The sequence below is a fragment of the Myotis davidii genome, unplaced genomic scaffold (assembly GCF_000327345.1).
Source record: "Myotis davidii unplaced genomic scaffold, ASM32734v1 scaffold551, whole genome shotgun sequence".
In the NCBI taxonomy this organism is placed as follows: domain Eukaryota; kingdom Metazoa; phylum Chordata; class Mammalia; order Chiroptera; family Vespertilionidae; genus Myotis; species Myotis davidii.
Genome location: NW_006283788.1, coordinates 910,471 through 925,441, shown reverse-complemented (window position 1 = coordinate 925,441; position 14,971 = coordinate 910,471). Strand labels below are relative to the sequence as shown.

Below are 14,971 nucleotides of genomic sequence, written 5' to 3'. Positions count from 1 at the left end.
TCTTTTCTTTTTCTTTTTGTGATACATTTTATTGATTTTTCACAGAGAGGAAGGGAGAGGGACAGAGGTCAGATACATCGATGAGAGAGAAACATCCATCAGCCGCCTCCTGCACATCTCCCATTGGGGATGTGCCTGCAACCCAGGTACATGCCCCTGACCGGAATCGAACCCGGAACCCTTCAGTCCGCAAGCCGACGCTCTATCCACTGAGCCAAACCGGTTCCAGCGGGGTCTTAGCATTTAAAAAACAAACAAAACATGCCATCAAAAGTGATAGACAAAACCTAGAACTGGGTCTGTCTTTTCCTGTATCCGTGCACCAAGGGCTGCCCGGGCCACAGCTGTGCTCAGGAATTCCTCCACTTGGAAGCTGTGTGGTCAAATCACTGGCCCGTTCTGGTCTCTGAGATGACTTCTGATGCCATCTGACCAGTGGCACTGAGGTGCCGAGTGGCGGAGTTAAGGCCCTATGACCCGAGGTCTCAGTGTATGTACCCCACCCTGCTGCCTCCCCTTCCCTCAAAGGGCCCTTTCTTCAACCCCCAGTCCCATCTGCCTCTCTCCCTGTGGAGACCGTGGCCAATTTGACCAGAGTGCCTATTGGACCGGGGCAGGGTTCGACGTGGAGACTGGCCAGGGTTCATCCAGGCACCAGCAGCCCACAGGATGGAGGGCGGGCAAATAGAGGCCTGGCTTGACCCCTCAGTGAGGAGCCAGGGGCCTTGTAGAATGGTGGGCTGGTGGGATGTATGTGACAGCCTGGGCCCCTGGTAGGATGGACTGTCAGGTTTTTGCTGAAGGAAGCCCCGACTTCATTTCCACAGCCAGCCCCGAGGTAGGCGTCATCACAGTGGAACTTCTGTTTTTTGTCTCACTTGAACCCTTCCTGATGCACACGCCTTCTCTCTGTCAGGGGAAAAGTGAGGCCTTGCTTCAAAACCCAGTGCAGCCCTGCTGGGTAGCTCAGTTTAACTAAAGTTAGAGTGTCCCAATATGCCAAGGTTTAAGGTTCAATCTCTGGTTAGGGCACATAGAAGAAGCAATCGATGAATGCATAAATAAGTGGAACAACAAATCCATGTTTTTTTCTTTCTGTCTCTCTCTCCTTCCCTCTTTTCCTCTACTTCTCTCTGTTCCCCACCTCTCTAAAATCAATTAAAAAAGGAGGGGGGTCATGGTGATGGAAAAATAATAAATAAAATCTATTTTTTTAAAAATCAGTGATACTGCACCCATTCTTAGCTGCCCAGGGTCATTCCGATGAGCCAAGGCCTCTGGGGCCACCATTAGCACTTGTTAGGCAGAGAAAGGAATCATGGGATGGAAATTCATACTGAGGTGAGATTGGCTGTGAGAGGAGAAAGGATGCTTCCTGGAGCCTGCAGCCTCTTGGGCACAGTTCTGGCTTTAAGCAGGGTGGCCTCCACTCTGCAAGACCCAGAATTGGTTTGCCCTGAGACATCAGGGGGGCAGTCACCTGCCCTGGGACCCTTCAGGATGAAGTTTAACTTCCTGGCTTTGAAAGCAGAACATGCAGCCCTGGCTGGTTTGGCTCAGTGGATAGAGCGTTGGACTACGGACTGAAGAGTCCCAGGTTCAGTTCCGGTCAGAGGCACATGCCCGGGTTGTGGGCTCAATCCTCAGTTGGGCGCGTGCAGGAGGCAGCCAATCAATGATTCTCTCTCATCATTGATGTTTCTATCTCTCCTTCTCCCTTCCTCTCTCAAATCAATAAAAATATATTAAAAAGAAAAAGAAAGAAAAAAGAAGAACATGCAGGAAAAGGAAAGGAGGGAGACTGGTCCCAGGGCTGCACTAGGTGCTTTTCCTTCCAGTCTTTTTTCCAGCACACAGGCAAGAAGGAGGGCTTTGGGTGCTACTGTGAGCATGTTTTCACATTGTGTCTCACTTTTTGGTGCTGTTGCCATCTTTTCCTTTATTAGAGAAGTAACATTTCATTGTACAAGGGAAGCTGTGCTGGTAGGTTTGCTTCTACCCTTGCAGGGCCCATGGTGAGCACTTCTGGACTGGGACTTCGGTGCTACCTAGTGGGCACTGTCTTGAAGTAGGGGGCCTGCCTCCCCACCAGGGCTTCAGGGATGATTTTCATCAGAATTAACAGAGGCACAGCAGGTGGCTCTTTCGGTAGCTGTGTGTTGCCTGGATCTTTCCAGAAAAGTCCTGTTGGTTTGCCTCATGGTGCACCTAAGCTATCAGAAATAACTGTGGCTGCTGCCCAACTTGCCTCCTGGCCTGGCCCTGTGGGCACCTCTGCCCCTTCCCTGCTAACACTGGCTGCCCCCTTCTCCACAGTCAAAGAGAAGCTTCGCCTGGACCCTGACAGTGAGATCGCCACCACCGGCGTGCGGGTCTCCCTCATCTGCCCAGTGAGTCGATGTGGTGGTCCCCCTCCCTCACCTGTTTATTACGTGGGGGCTGCCCGGTGGTCTGCTCATCCCCCCTTCCTCTGCCCGCAGCTGGTGAAGATGCGGCTGTCCGTGCCCTGCCGGGCAGAGACCTGTGCTCACCTGCAGTGCTTCGACGCTGTCTTCTACCTCCAGATGAACGAGAAGAAGCCTACCTGGATGTGTCCTGTGTGCGACAAACCTGCCCCCTACGACCAGCTCATCATAGACGGGTGAGTCCCTGAAGCACAGGGGGCTGCACCGCCTGCCGGGCTGCACCTCACCTCGAGGGTCTCTGGGGGGGCGGGTGGGAGCAGCAGAGCCATGCAACTCGAAGGCCTCTGTGCCTTTTGGCAGCGTTGGAAGGCCCAGGTGGCAAACAGGCAGGATTTGTGTGTGCAGGCAGCAGGAGTGTAGCTTAGGGGTCAGAAGTGGGGCTCTGGACCCAGGAAGCCCACTGTTCCCCGGATGACCTGTGTTCTGGGAAGCTGTTTTTCTGCACGTAACACAGGGACCTGAGAAACCCTTACCTCCAGTCTGATGCACAAAGTTGCTTCCTGAAGTTGGTTCAGTACAACCTTAGTCATGCCCTCCATAGAAAGGTGAAAAGGACACACATCTCCACCAAACTCTGGTCACAGTCTCCTTGTCCCCTTTCTAGATGATGCTGGTGCATGGCCAGACGGTCCCTCAGCCTAACAAGCAGGCCGTCCCCACACCACTTGGGAACAAGGGGCAAAAGGCTGTTCTCCCCAAAAGGGAAACTTTGCTTAGGTTTTGGGTTTCCAGAAACTGAGCCCAGCACCTGACTGAGCAGCTCCTGCCAGGTGCTGGCCACACCCACCCCTGTCCCCGAAGTCTGATGGGGGCAGGGAGAGGTGGCAGCCTAAATAGAAGTTGGTACTGAGCTCTGCACCGCCAGCCATTGAAAGCTGGGACTCGAAGCTTGGGTTGTGTATACACAGTAGAGTTGCGAATGACCTATAGGGACTGGGTGCGAATTTGTACCCTCATTCAAGCACTCATCTCGGGGACCATGTTCAGGGTCTTGCCAAGCCCTCCCTCTCAACTGTCCCAGGAGGTGGACCTTAATCATCCCCACCTTTCAGATGGGGAGACTGATACTCAGGAGGGCAGTCACCTGCCCTGGGACCCTCCAGCTCGTAGGTAGCCAGGCCAGGTTCAGCCAACTCTGAGCCTGGATCCCCTCCCCAGAGGGGCTGAGCTACAGCCCTCTGTGCTACCCAACCTCAGGGTGGAATGAGGAGGCCCCTGGGGCTGGACATGAGGTCTGGGTCTGAATGGCAGCTCTGTTCCCAGCCTGGCAGCTGTGCAGCCCAGCACCCGCCTTCCCTCCCCCTCACAGGCCTAGAGTGGGTCACTCAGGCTCGGGTGGTGGAAGCTCTGGCAGGGCTGGGGACGGTGGCTCTGCCCCATACAGACCATGATCCCAGTGAGCCCACGGGGCCTCACGTAGCCCAGGAGGCTTGCTGGAGGAAGGGTTTTTGGTTTATGTACTTATTCTTTGAGGCTCTGCCATCTGTTCCTCTCTGGCCCTAAGCTGCGTGATCCAGGTGTCCCCAAAAGTACTCTGTCCCAGACCCTATCTTCAGGGAACTCCCACCTGAACTGGGGGGACAGGGAGAACTGAGCCAGATCCAGATCCTGTTGCTTGTGCTCTGCCTAGAGGACGAAGAGGAACTATAGAGTGGGGCTTTGGAGGGTGAGTGGGATTTTTCCAGGTAGACAAGTGCATTGCAGGAAGAGCTTTGTTCACACAAGGGTGACCCTGGGGGTGGGCCTATGAGTGTGGCGATGGAGGGGAGGCCAGAGGGTGAGGGTGGGAAGGACCCCGTCAGCTCCAGAGTGTGTCCTGGAGCAGGACAGCCTCCTTCCTGTGTGACTGTGACCTAGGGGGTCAAATTCACTTGGAGGCAGGTGCAACTTTGACACTGAACAAATGCTGGGGGCCATGGTGACCCATTGCCACAGCAGCATGTGTGTTCTGTGCACCGGGCCTGGCCTGGGTATTGGCTGTTCCTCAGGTCCCTCCAGCTGCTAGAGATGGTGGCAGAGACTGAGGCCCTGTGGCCAGGAAGTGTCAAAAAGTGGGGACTGGACTAGAACCCAGGCTGCTGCCACTTGGTCTTGTGGCCTCGGGGGGTTCACTCCTCCTCCCCAGGTCTTAGGTCCTCCATTTTGAAATGGGCCTGGCTGGCAGTACCTTAGCAGCCAATCCCCAGGGTCAGAGCACACCTCATTGGTTCTGGTTCGCTACGGGCGCGCTCTGGGAGACTCTCCAGGGGCCTTGAGCAGCACATAGCTGCTCTCTGAGCCTCAGTTTCCTTAACTGTCAAAGTGAGGGTAGCACAGAATCGGGATGCCAGGGCGGGGCCACTCGGTCAGGGGGCTGGGTAGGCAGGACCTTCTTCGGCCAGCCTCCCGGGCCCCGTGCTCTGAAGGTGTTGGAGGGAGTGCCTGCACTGTGCCAGGAGTGGGTGACTGCAAGCCTTCAAAGCAACGTGGCAGACCCTCCCAGAGGGCCTAGCTTGTGCAGACCGCATGCAGGGGAGAGACTGGCCCCCTCGCCCTCCAGGACCTCACATCACTGGGGCCTGGCTGGTGCTTTCATGAAACTTCTTTTGCAAAGAAGAAAGTGGCTTAGTGAGCATCCCACCAGAGTCCGGGGGAGCAGGGTGTGGCTCAGCTGGCCTAAGAATCAGTTCTCCTGTATCCCCCCTCCGTGCCCAGGCTCCTCTCCAAGATCCTGAGTGAGTGTGAGGATGCCGATGAAATTGAATACCTGGTAGATGGCTCATGGTGCCCGATCCGTGCCGAGAAGGAGCGCAGCTGCAGCCCCCAGTGCCCCATCCTCGTGCTCGGTGAGTCCCTGACCCAGCCCCCCACTGCTCATTCGTTTGCCCCAATACCTATTCTGGGGGTTTGGCGGTTTCTGAGTTTGACTTGTGTCCTGCTGTGTGACATTTTCATCTAAAACACAGCCACCTCAAATGAAAAAAGACCAAGAAAACCAAAAAGGAAAAAAAACGGGAGCCCTGGCTAGATAGTTCACTTGGTTAGAGCATCATCCCGATATGCCATGGTTGTGGGTTCGACCTCCAGTTAGGATACATACAAGAATCAACCAGTGGCCTTAGCTGGTTTGGCTCAGTGGATAGAGAGTTGGCCTGCGGACTGAAGGGTCCCAGGTTTGATTCTGATTAAGGGCACATGCCTGGGTTGTGGGCTCAATCCCCAGTAGGGAGCATGCAGGAGGCAGCCAATCGATGATTCTCTCATAATTGATGTTTCTATCTCTTTCTTCCTCTCTCTCCCTCTCTGAAATCAATAAAAATATATTTTAAAAAAATCAACCAATGAAGCATAAAAATAAGTGGAACAACAAATTGATGTTTCTCTCTCTCCCTCTCTCTTGCTCTGTAAAATCATTATATAAAATATTTTTTAAAAATGAAAAGGAAAAATAAAACAGCCATTCCCGTGGAGTGGATCCCATCCCCTCAGAGTGGAACAGACCAGGGCTCAGAACTCTGCACTGCAGGGAGCACACAGTTATTTAGCACCTGCTGTGTGCCAGGTCCTATACAGGGTGCTCCCCAACGTCTGGAGGCCTCTACATGAGGCAGAAATGGTATCCCAGGATTGCCCCTGCCCCTTGCCACCTCATTTCCTCATTCGGTGGGTCTGCAGTCCTGAGCATCTGTCCCTGTCACCCTCAGGCACCTCAGACACCAATGGGCTCCTATCCAGCCCCAACGTCAACGGTGGCGGTGGCAGCATGCTTGGGGGCTCTGGAGGCGGGGGCAGCACAATGGGCAGCATTGAAAATGGGAAGCTGGGAGCTGATGTGGTGGACCTTACGCTGGACAGTTCCTCGTCTTCAGAGGAAGAGGAGGAGGAAGAGGAAGATGAGGAGGACGAGGATGAGGATGGCCCCCGGCCCAAGCGCCGCTGCCCCTTCCAGAAGGGCCTGGTGTCGGCCTGCTGACGGATCGTCACCCACCACCAACTGGTCGGACACTCAAATTTTCCTGGTGCTCACCACGCAGAGGGGTTTTGGGGTGCAGAGGGAGGAGTGATTTTTTTTTTTCTTTTTATTGTTCATATGGTTTTCCACCCCTTTCCCTGGATCCTGGCACCTGTACCTCTGGACTCTCCTATTGGAGGATTAAAAAAAAAAAGTAAAATTACAAAAAAAAAAGTACAAAAGAGAAAAATGAAACAAAAAACAAACTCTTAAAAACAAGACGAGCCACCCACACAGCTGTTTCCCCAGCAGGATTCAGAACCCAGAAGAGGGATGGGCAGGACACTGCATCCTCCCAGATGCCCCGCCTCTTCTGATGACCATTCCAGCTGGTACAGAGGGACCTGGGGCTGGTGGGGGCAACAGGGAGGACTGAGGGGCTCCCTGGCAGCAGCCACGACTTGGACATTCATGTTCCTTTGCTTTTCTTCTCTCTGTGAACTGTCCTCTTGCCAGAGACCCTGGAATGGGCCTCTGAGCAGTGAGAGTTTTAGCCAAGAAGCCATTGAGCAGGTGGGTGGGGGTGGGCTAGGGAGGGCTTAGCCACAGATGTGTTGTATTTTTTGAAAGTGCAATAACTTGGTATTTTGAAGACCCAGCATGTGGCCAGAACCCCCTTTGAGGTGGGGGCTTCAGGGTGTGGCACCGTGTGGCGTGGGGGGTCTCAGTTCTTTAGCCAGCTACCTCGGTAACTCCAATTCAGGTTAACTTCCCTACGGAACAGTGCAGATGTCCACGGGTGCCACCGCCGGGAAGGTGGCCACCTCTGAGGGGCAGCAGGGACTCCTGCCCCGTCCTCTTAATTTGGGGTGGTTCCTTCCCCTCTTGCTCTTGGGTTTTCCGACGGGTACGAGGCCTGCCCTGCAGCCCCTCCCCCTGGAGCCTCATACTCGTCTTCCAACAGGACTGGGCTAGGGGCCACCCTTTAGCAACCCAATTAGCCTTGGGGGTGGTCCAGCAACCATGGGGCTTCCATAGCAACCCCAGATGCCTCCAGGGACCTGCAGCTGGGTGCTTGGCCCACCACCCAGCATCCTTGCCCCCTCAGAAGCCACAACACCCCAGACCACTTCTGCCTGCCCTCCTGTTTTGCTTTTTCTCTTCCCTGTCCTTTCCCCACCAACCCCAGAATAATTTTCCTTTGTATAAACAACTCTACTAGTCAGGAAGCAATATCATTTCAGGTCTAAAGACAAAAAGGACATAAATCTGGTCGAGGGCAAATTCAGTTTTACTGTATAGACTCAGTTGCGCAGTCCAGCCTCCCTCAGTCTGCACTGGCAGCTGAAGGCCGCTGTTTTCTAATATTTGTATTCTAATTTAATTGTTTTTTTAAAAATGCAAATAAAAAGGTCAAGGTGAAGCCACCATGGCATACGCTTTTCTGTGTGTCTGAGGTGTCAGCTGGGGGGCAGGGACCAAATGACAAAACACCTCCCCATCCACAGTTTTTTCTCTGCTGCATGATGTTCAGAATTCAAAAGGCACCACATTTGGTCAAATGAGGAGGATTTCCCTGTGAACTGCCTGGCCCAGTGTCCATCTGCGGGGCCTGGTGAGGCAGGCATTAGGCTCCCAAAATGATGCTGAGCAGCCTGTCACCAGGAAAATGCAAATCACGACCACTAGGAGGGCTAGGTCTAAGCAACAAGTGCTGGTGAGGATGAGGACTGGGACCCTCCTGCACTACAGGTGGGAACATAGATGGTGCAGCTACTGTGATAAGTCTGGCAGTTCCAAAAAGTTAGCCCCGTCAATGTGGCTCAGTAGTGAGTGTTGACCCATGAGTCACCTGTACTATTCCGGTCAGGGCACAGGTCTGCATTGTGGGCTCAATCCCCAGTAGGAGGTGTGCAGGAGGCAGCCCAAGGATGTTTTTCATCAATGTTTCTTTTTTAAAAAAAAGATTTTAGAGGAGAGAGAGCAACATCAATGATGAGAATCATCAATGGGCTGCCTCCTACATGCCCCCTACTGGGGATCGAGCCCGCAACCCCAGCATTGTACCCTGACCAGGAATCAAACCATGACCTGGTTCATGGGCTAAGTCTCAACCACGGAACCACACTGGCTGGGCATCTTAACGTTTCTATCTATCCTCCCTTCCTCTCTAAAATCAATAAAAACTTTTTTTTTGCCGAGACCGGCTTGGCTCAGTGGATAGAGCGTCGGCCTGCGGACTGAAAGGTCCCGGGTTCGATTCCGGTCAAGGGCATGTGCCTTGGTTGCGGGCATATCCCCAGTGGGAGATGTGCAGGAGGCAGCTGATCGATGTTTCTCTCTCATCGATGTTTCTAGCTCTCTATCTATCTCCCTTCCTCTCTGTAAAAAATCAATAAAATATATTTAAAAAAAACTTTTTTAAAAGAAAACATGGAGTTACCGTCTGACCCAGCAATTCCACTCTAGGTATCTCCCCCAAGGGAAATGAAAACCTACCTTCTCAAGAAAAGTTGTACATGAATCTTCCTAGCAGCTTTACAATAGCCAAAGGTGGGAACAAGCCCAATGCCCATCAGCTGAAAAATGGCTAAAATGTGGCCCATCCACGCCCTGGAATATCCAGCCATGAAAAGGAATGCAGCACTGGCCCTCGCTACAACGTGGATGAACCTGGAGCACAGGATGCTCAGTGAGAGACGCCAGACACAAAAGACCACACGTAGATTCCACTGATGTGAAATGTGAACAGGCAAATCCACAGACAGGAAGTGGGTTAGTGTCAGGGGCGGGGGGAGGGAAACGGGCGTGACTGCTGATGGAGAGGGGTCTTCCTTTTGGAGGGATGGACTGTCCTGAGAGGAGATGGTGGTGGTGATTGCAAAATTCCCAATATGCTACCACCAATGGTTTTATAAGGGGAAACTATACGTGAATGAGATTTCAAAACCCAAAGCCCCTCTCCCTTGGGAGGGGATGCGGGAATGTGTGTGCAGAGGCCACATGGACTGGGTGGCTGTTGAACCTGCTTTCATCGCTGTCCTGATCAGAGGCCTCTAGTTCGCCCTGTGGCTGGTTCAGGTTCCCTCGTGTCTGGCTGTTGAACCACTGTCCCGCCTCCCCTCAGTCCAAGTTGGAGACCTGTGTCTGCCATGTGACCACACGAGTGCAGGCCTTGCCACTGAAGGACACCTGGAGGCCCTCCCCAAGCCCTGCACTTGGTGGCCTTTCCCACCCAGGGCCAGGTCAGCCCCTACAGATTCCTTGTGGTTGCTATGAAAATCCACTTCAGAGTCCTGCTTGTCCTCTCCCAGGCTGTGACCATGCCCGTCTGTGCCCCCTGGTGCCAGTCACCCACCCCAACTCCAGGCCCTGCTGGCCCGAGTCCAACTGAGGGATGGGAAGGAGGAGGGTTCTCCCCAGGGCCTTGTAAGTGGCCATGTTTGGTGGCCCCCACCCAGAGATGTGGGCTGCAGCCCACAATTTTCCTCCCCAGTGAACGGGCCCTAGCCCAACCTTCTCCCTGGGGATATGGAGGAAGCAGCCAGTTCAGCTCCTTGATCAGGTCACTGGGGCCCAACAGGGGGCTGCACCTTGGAGGCCCCTGGCAAACTTGGGGTTCCCTGTGTAGGCCACCCCACCCAGGGCCTCCAGAAACCTTGTAGTAGGTGGTGGCCAAGGAGCCCGCTTAGCAGGTTCTTCCTGCCTGCCCCCACTGTCCCTCAGGCCCCTTCTTGGAGCCGCCTGCCCTCACCTAGGGGTGCCAGACACCTACCCCACCCTGGAGCCCAGAGGCAAGAGTCACTGTCCAGACCCCTCCCTCCCCCACTTCACCTCCCAGGCCTGGCAGGAAGAGTGAGGCTAGCATGGGGTCCTCTCCCTGGAACCCAAGCTGGGACCCCCAAGTGCTATAAACAAGGGACCCGACCCATGGGGAAGGAGCCCCTAAGCCCTCCATCCCCACTCCCCAGGCTCCCCCCAAAACAAAACACAAAAGAACATCAAAATCAAGCAAATGAGGCAGCAGCGGTCGTAACAGGCTGCGTTTAGTGGTTTTTTTTATGTACAAGAAAAATGATTTTTGTTTTCACCTTTTGTCTTTTTGTTTTTATTACTTTTAAAGCTTCTCCCCCCACCCCCCAAAAGTGCATATTTACCATTTTTTTTAGATCTCCCACATTTTATAAAGACTCTCAAATACAGTCTATGGAATGTCTGTGCTCTGTGCCCCCAGGGGCGCCACCGCCAACTCCCCATTCACCAGGCCTGGTCCCCCAAAGTCCAAGGCACCTCATGTCTGGGCCTGGGTGGGGTTGGGGGGTACCTGGCACAGGACCCCTGGCCGTTGGCCTCCAGGCAGCCCTGGCCGTGGGATGGGGGTCTCCCCAGCCCCATCTCCTGGTCCTGCCCCCATCCCACCTCCATGTAAATTTATATATTTAGTGCGAGATAGTCTAAACTCTGAGGTTATGACTCCTGGGCGCCCAAGACCCAGGCCGACCCGTCGTGCACCGGCCAACACCACCATTCCAGGAAGGCTGCTTCCTCAGCTTAAATAACTTTTTTAAAATAAAACTGCAAATATAAATATCTTTCTTTCTCAAAAAATAGGATTTTTGCTTTTTTTGTTGGTTTTAATTTTTTTTTTCCTTTCAGTCTCTGTTTTGCCTCCTACAATCCTGGCTGCCTGGATGGCCTCGGTTCTGGGGGCCCTGGCCCCTGCCTCGGTCCCACCATGTGCGACACAGCTGATGGGTCTCAGTAGTGCAGACTCCCCAGAAGACCCAGGTGGGAGCTGGGGGCCCCTCCCTTCCAACCTGAGAACCCCCCTCGGAAGGAAGCAGAGGGACAGCCCTGTATAAACAGGGTGACGAGATGGCCACATGGGGTCTCCCGGGTGGGCTGCCCGAGGGGGCAGGCTTTGGTATGGCCCACTGGAGCCCGGCTGGGCACAGGCCCACACCCATGCCAGGCTGGGCCTGGTCCGGCACTTTACATTCACTGGTTTTTAATTTTAATTTTTTTTTTGCCTTTTTTTTCTTTTAATCTCAAAAGGCAGGGTCAGGGTCAGGGTGGGGGAATAGGCAGGGAGCAGCAGCAAGAACATTTATCTCTCTCTCCCAGTCTGGCAGGCTGGAGACTGATCCAGGTGGGGGCTCATCCCCCCGCCCCCATCAGAAGTCCCCAGCCTAGACCTCACTCGCGCACACATGCGCACACACACATCCACACAATTTCACCAAGATGATGGAAATAACAATTTCACTTTGTCTTTTTTTTTTGTACCAGGCAGTTAAAAAAAAAACACCCCAAAGAAAGAAAACACCAAAGAAAACCCCAAACAACCAAACAAAAACACTTTTTTGCTGTGTCCTTTCCGACCAGTCAGCACGTTCCCCCTCAAATATTTGTTTCCTGAAACGCGAGAATTCAGCAGTATCTTTGGCAACACTTTATCACAACCTTAATTTAAAGAATAAAAATAAAATCGATCCACATCTATATACAGTATGTGATTGCGCAGTTAGGGGGCTGGGCCGGGTGGACGGGGGTCCCGGCTCTGGGCCCATGCAGAGGCTGTGGCCCCCGGGACAGACTGGCGGGCAGCAGAATAGGGGTTAAGGCGAAATGGGTGGGCAGGGCTGGTGAAAGCTGGGTGCAGAGCTAGGGGTAGGGGTTTAGTGCAATTCCCAAGGAGCTTTGTGTTAAAGTGTGCTTGGCGGGGTTCAGCCCATGCCCCACCATAGTCCCAGAGGCCTCAATTCCCCAAGTCGTCACCCCCACTGGCCAGGACGACGGCTGTGATTTTTCAGTTGGTTTTATTGCAAGGAGGTGTGTGGGTAGGGGAAGAGGGCTTACCCCTCAAGGAACCTCTGGAAGCTGGGAGGGGCGGGGGGGGAAGGGGGTCCCTGGCCTGGGTGCTCAAGCTCTCTGCTTGGCCTCCACAGATGGTTCTCTGAATCTCGCCCTGTGATGCTGGGGTATGACAAGGCCACCTGGCCCTGGGCTCCCCTGCCACCCCCCTCAGGAGGGGGGGTTCCTGAGACATTTGGGGGGCTGGCAGAGGCCGGGAGGAGACGAAACCTATCCTGTAGAAACAATGATGAAAGTTGCCTTCTTAAAAAGCTTCCCTTTAAAAAAAGAAAATGAAAAAGGAGATGAGAAGATGGGGTTTGTCACAGAGCAAAAGGGTACCAGGAGACGGGCCAGCGACTAGAGGGAGCAGGGGCACCCTACCCCCGACCTTGGGCATTGACGAAGAAGGATCTGAGCTCAGCAGGATGTGTCTATATACAGGGTCCCACACTAGGCGCTGCATATGCAAGAGAGGGTAAAGGTGCCCTGGCCTCTGGTAACATGGTTTCCCTGCCCTGGCCCCCGTCCGTGGCCTGTGGCTCGGTCAACACCGAGCCTTTGGGGAGCCAGGTGCCAGCCCCCAGATGACAGTCAGTGCCTTTGAGTAAAAAGAGGGGTGCTTTGGGGGGTGTAAGGCCCTGGAGGTGGGGCCTCCTGTCACCCACCTCAAAGGGGATGGCATATCCAAAATGGCAGCTCCTCAGTGGCCACAAGGAGAGGCGGGAAGCCAGTAAGTGGTGAGGATGGGGGAACAGCAAGGAGGGGGGGGAGATTGGGGAACTGGACTGCTCTGGCTGGTTGAAAGGCCAGCCCTCTCTTGGGCCCATCCCTGAGCTAGGAAGTCAGTAAGGAGGGTCCCCACAGACATGGGTGGCCATTGTATGGCCAGTGGGTAATGAGACATCGCTAAATCAGAACCAAAAAAGGGACAGAATGGGAGGGAGTGGGGGACATGGCAGAAATACAAAAACCCCAGTCCTGCCGGCCAGGCAAGCCCCCTGGTGAAGCAGGTTCACCCCGTCCCCATGGCCTTCCTGACTCCCTTCTCACCTGGGGCACAGAATTGGATTCTACATCTGTGGTGGGTTTTTTTTTTTATTATTTTGTACAAAAATAAATCAGCTTTTAGGAATCTTTTTGCGCTCTCGCTCACTCGCTCTCTCTCTCTTTTTATTTTTTTTTGTCTTTTCAACTTTTCATAGAAGTTGGTTGCAACTTGTAAACATGTTTTTAAATTAAGATAAAGTATAGTACCCGTTCTGTTACAAAGTGCCGAGACTTCTACTGGGGTTGGTTGTCATGTTTTTGTTTCCTTTCATTTTGTAAAATCTTTTTATTGCTTTTATGACATTGGAACTTCTGGACTCTTCTCTCCCTCTTCCCTGCCACCGTAAGACCCTGGGTTCCCTGTGCCCTTGGCTGTCTCACCCCACACTGTTGTCTGCTCCTCTGAGGAAAAGTTATATCTTATATATATATCTCTCTCTTTCTATGTATATATATATATAAATTTTGTTTTTAAGGAGGAAAAGAGGGGAAAACAATCTAAAAAGTGCTTTAAAAAACTGGAAGAGGGCTGAAGGGAGAGGTGGGGAGGGGGTGAAGACAAGTTTTAAATCTCCAAACTTTAAATGGGGGTCTGAATGACCTGGGTCAGGGGACACAGACAGAGTTGATGGGGGCGCTCTGAGAGGTGGCCCCTGGGTGCCCCACTGGGTTTTAAGTGCCATGAAGGAAGGCGACAGAAGCCCCTGGGAGCCATCCTGGTGCCCCCCTTCCCGTCTTCTCCCCTTTCTCCACACCTGGAAATAAATAGGTTTGTGTTGCAGTGGCCAGGAGATACAGGGGACCACAGACAAGGACAGGAGGCAAGGAGGCTGTGGGGGAGATCGAGGGGGAAGACCCCCACTTAATAAGTGCCCTGAGGAAGGAGGGTGGGGGTAGGTTCAGGGACCATTTTAACGTCCGCTCACAGCAGACAGAAATCATTTAAGGTCTTGTCTGAAAGACTCATAGAAACCAGCAAGGGGAGAAAAACTAAAGCCCACCCCAGTCCTGCCTCGCCCCCTCCCCGCCACAGCAGCCCTCATCCCTGCCTGGAACCTGGGACCCTGCCCAGGTCTCGAATGGAATCCCAGACCCCATGCTGGGGTGCCCAGTGGGTGGGGGGGGACTCAGAACCCGTGTCCCACAAACCCCAAACCAAGCCCCGAAACCCATGGACGGGGTGCAGGGAAAGGGGAGTTGGGGGTGGAGGGCAAGAGTTCCCGTGAAGGGAGAGAACTTCATGAAAGAGAAAAATCTGAGAAAAGCACTATCCTAGATCTCGTGATGCTTCCCTCTCTCTCTCTCTCTCTCGGGTTTGTTTTCTCTTTTTGGTTTTCAGGCGAGTCCAGCCGCGAAGCTGCCGTCGGCAGGGTTCCCAGTGGCCCCATCACCCCCCCCTCCACCAGCACCCGCTACATTCAACCTGCCCAGGCCATCAGGGCTGGCCGCCTCCTCGTCCTCGTCCTCGTCCTTAAAGTGCTTCTCCTGGCCATTGCGCCGGGCCTCAGGGGAGCCAGGTGGGGCGGAGGCGCTGGGCGGTGCAGTGGCTCCAGGGCCAGGGTCGGGTCCCCCGAGCCCCCCGCCCCGGACTCGGGGCTTGCGGCCACGGCGTGAGGGGACGCCGTTACAGCCGTCTTTCTTGAGGTGTCTGTGCAGGTGGGCGGAGCGGGCG

General features: G+C 53.9%; 2 protein-coding genes across 2 annotated transcripts in view; one reads left to right on the top strand and one right to left on the bottom strand.

Moving 5' to 3' along the window:
• Positions 1-7,823, top strand: part of PIAS4 (protein inhibitor of activated STAT 4) — a 17,437-nt gene extending 9,614 nt beyond the window's left edge. The window contains exons 7-10 of the mRNA XM_006754058.2: positions 2,317-2,390; positions 2,481-2,641; positions 5,160-5,290; positions 6,149-7,823. Coding sequence (XP_006754121.1) covers positions 2,317-2,390; positions 2,481-2,641; positions 5,160-5,290; positions 6,149-6,417 — 635 coding nt within the window. The 3' untranslated portion in view covers positions 6,418-7,823. The remainder of the gene's footprint in view (positions 1-2,316; positions 2,391-2,480; positions 2,642-5,159; positions 5,291-6,148) is intronic.
• Positions 7,824-14,588: 6,765 nt separating this feature from the next.
• ZBTB7A (zinc finger and BTB domain containing 7A) overlaps positions 14,589-14,971 on the bottom strand; it is a 7,834-nt gene continuing 7,451 nt past the window's right edge. The window contains exon 5 of the mRNA XM_015567190.1: positions 14,589-14,802. Coding sequence (XP_015422676.1) covers positions 14,635-14,802 — 168 coding nt within the window. The 3' untranslated portion in view covers positions 14,589-14,634. The remainder of the gene's footprint in view (positions 14,803-14,971) is intronic.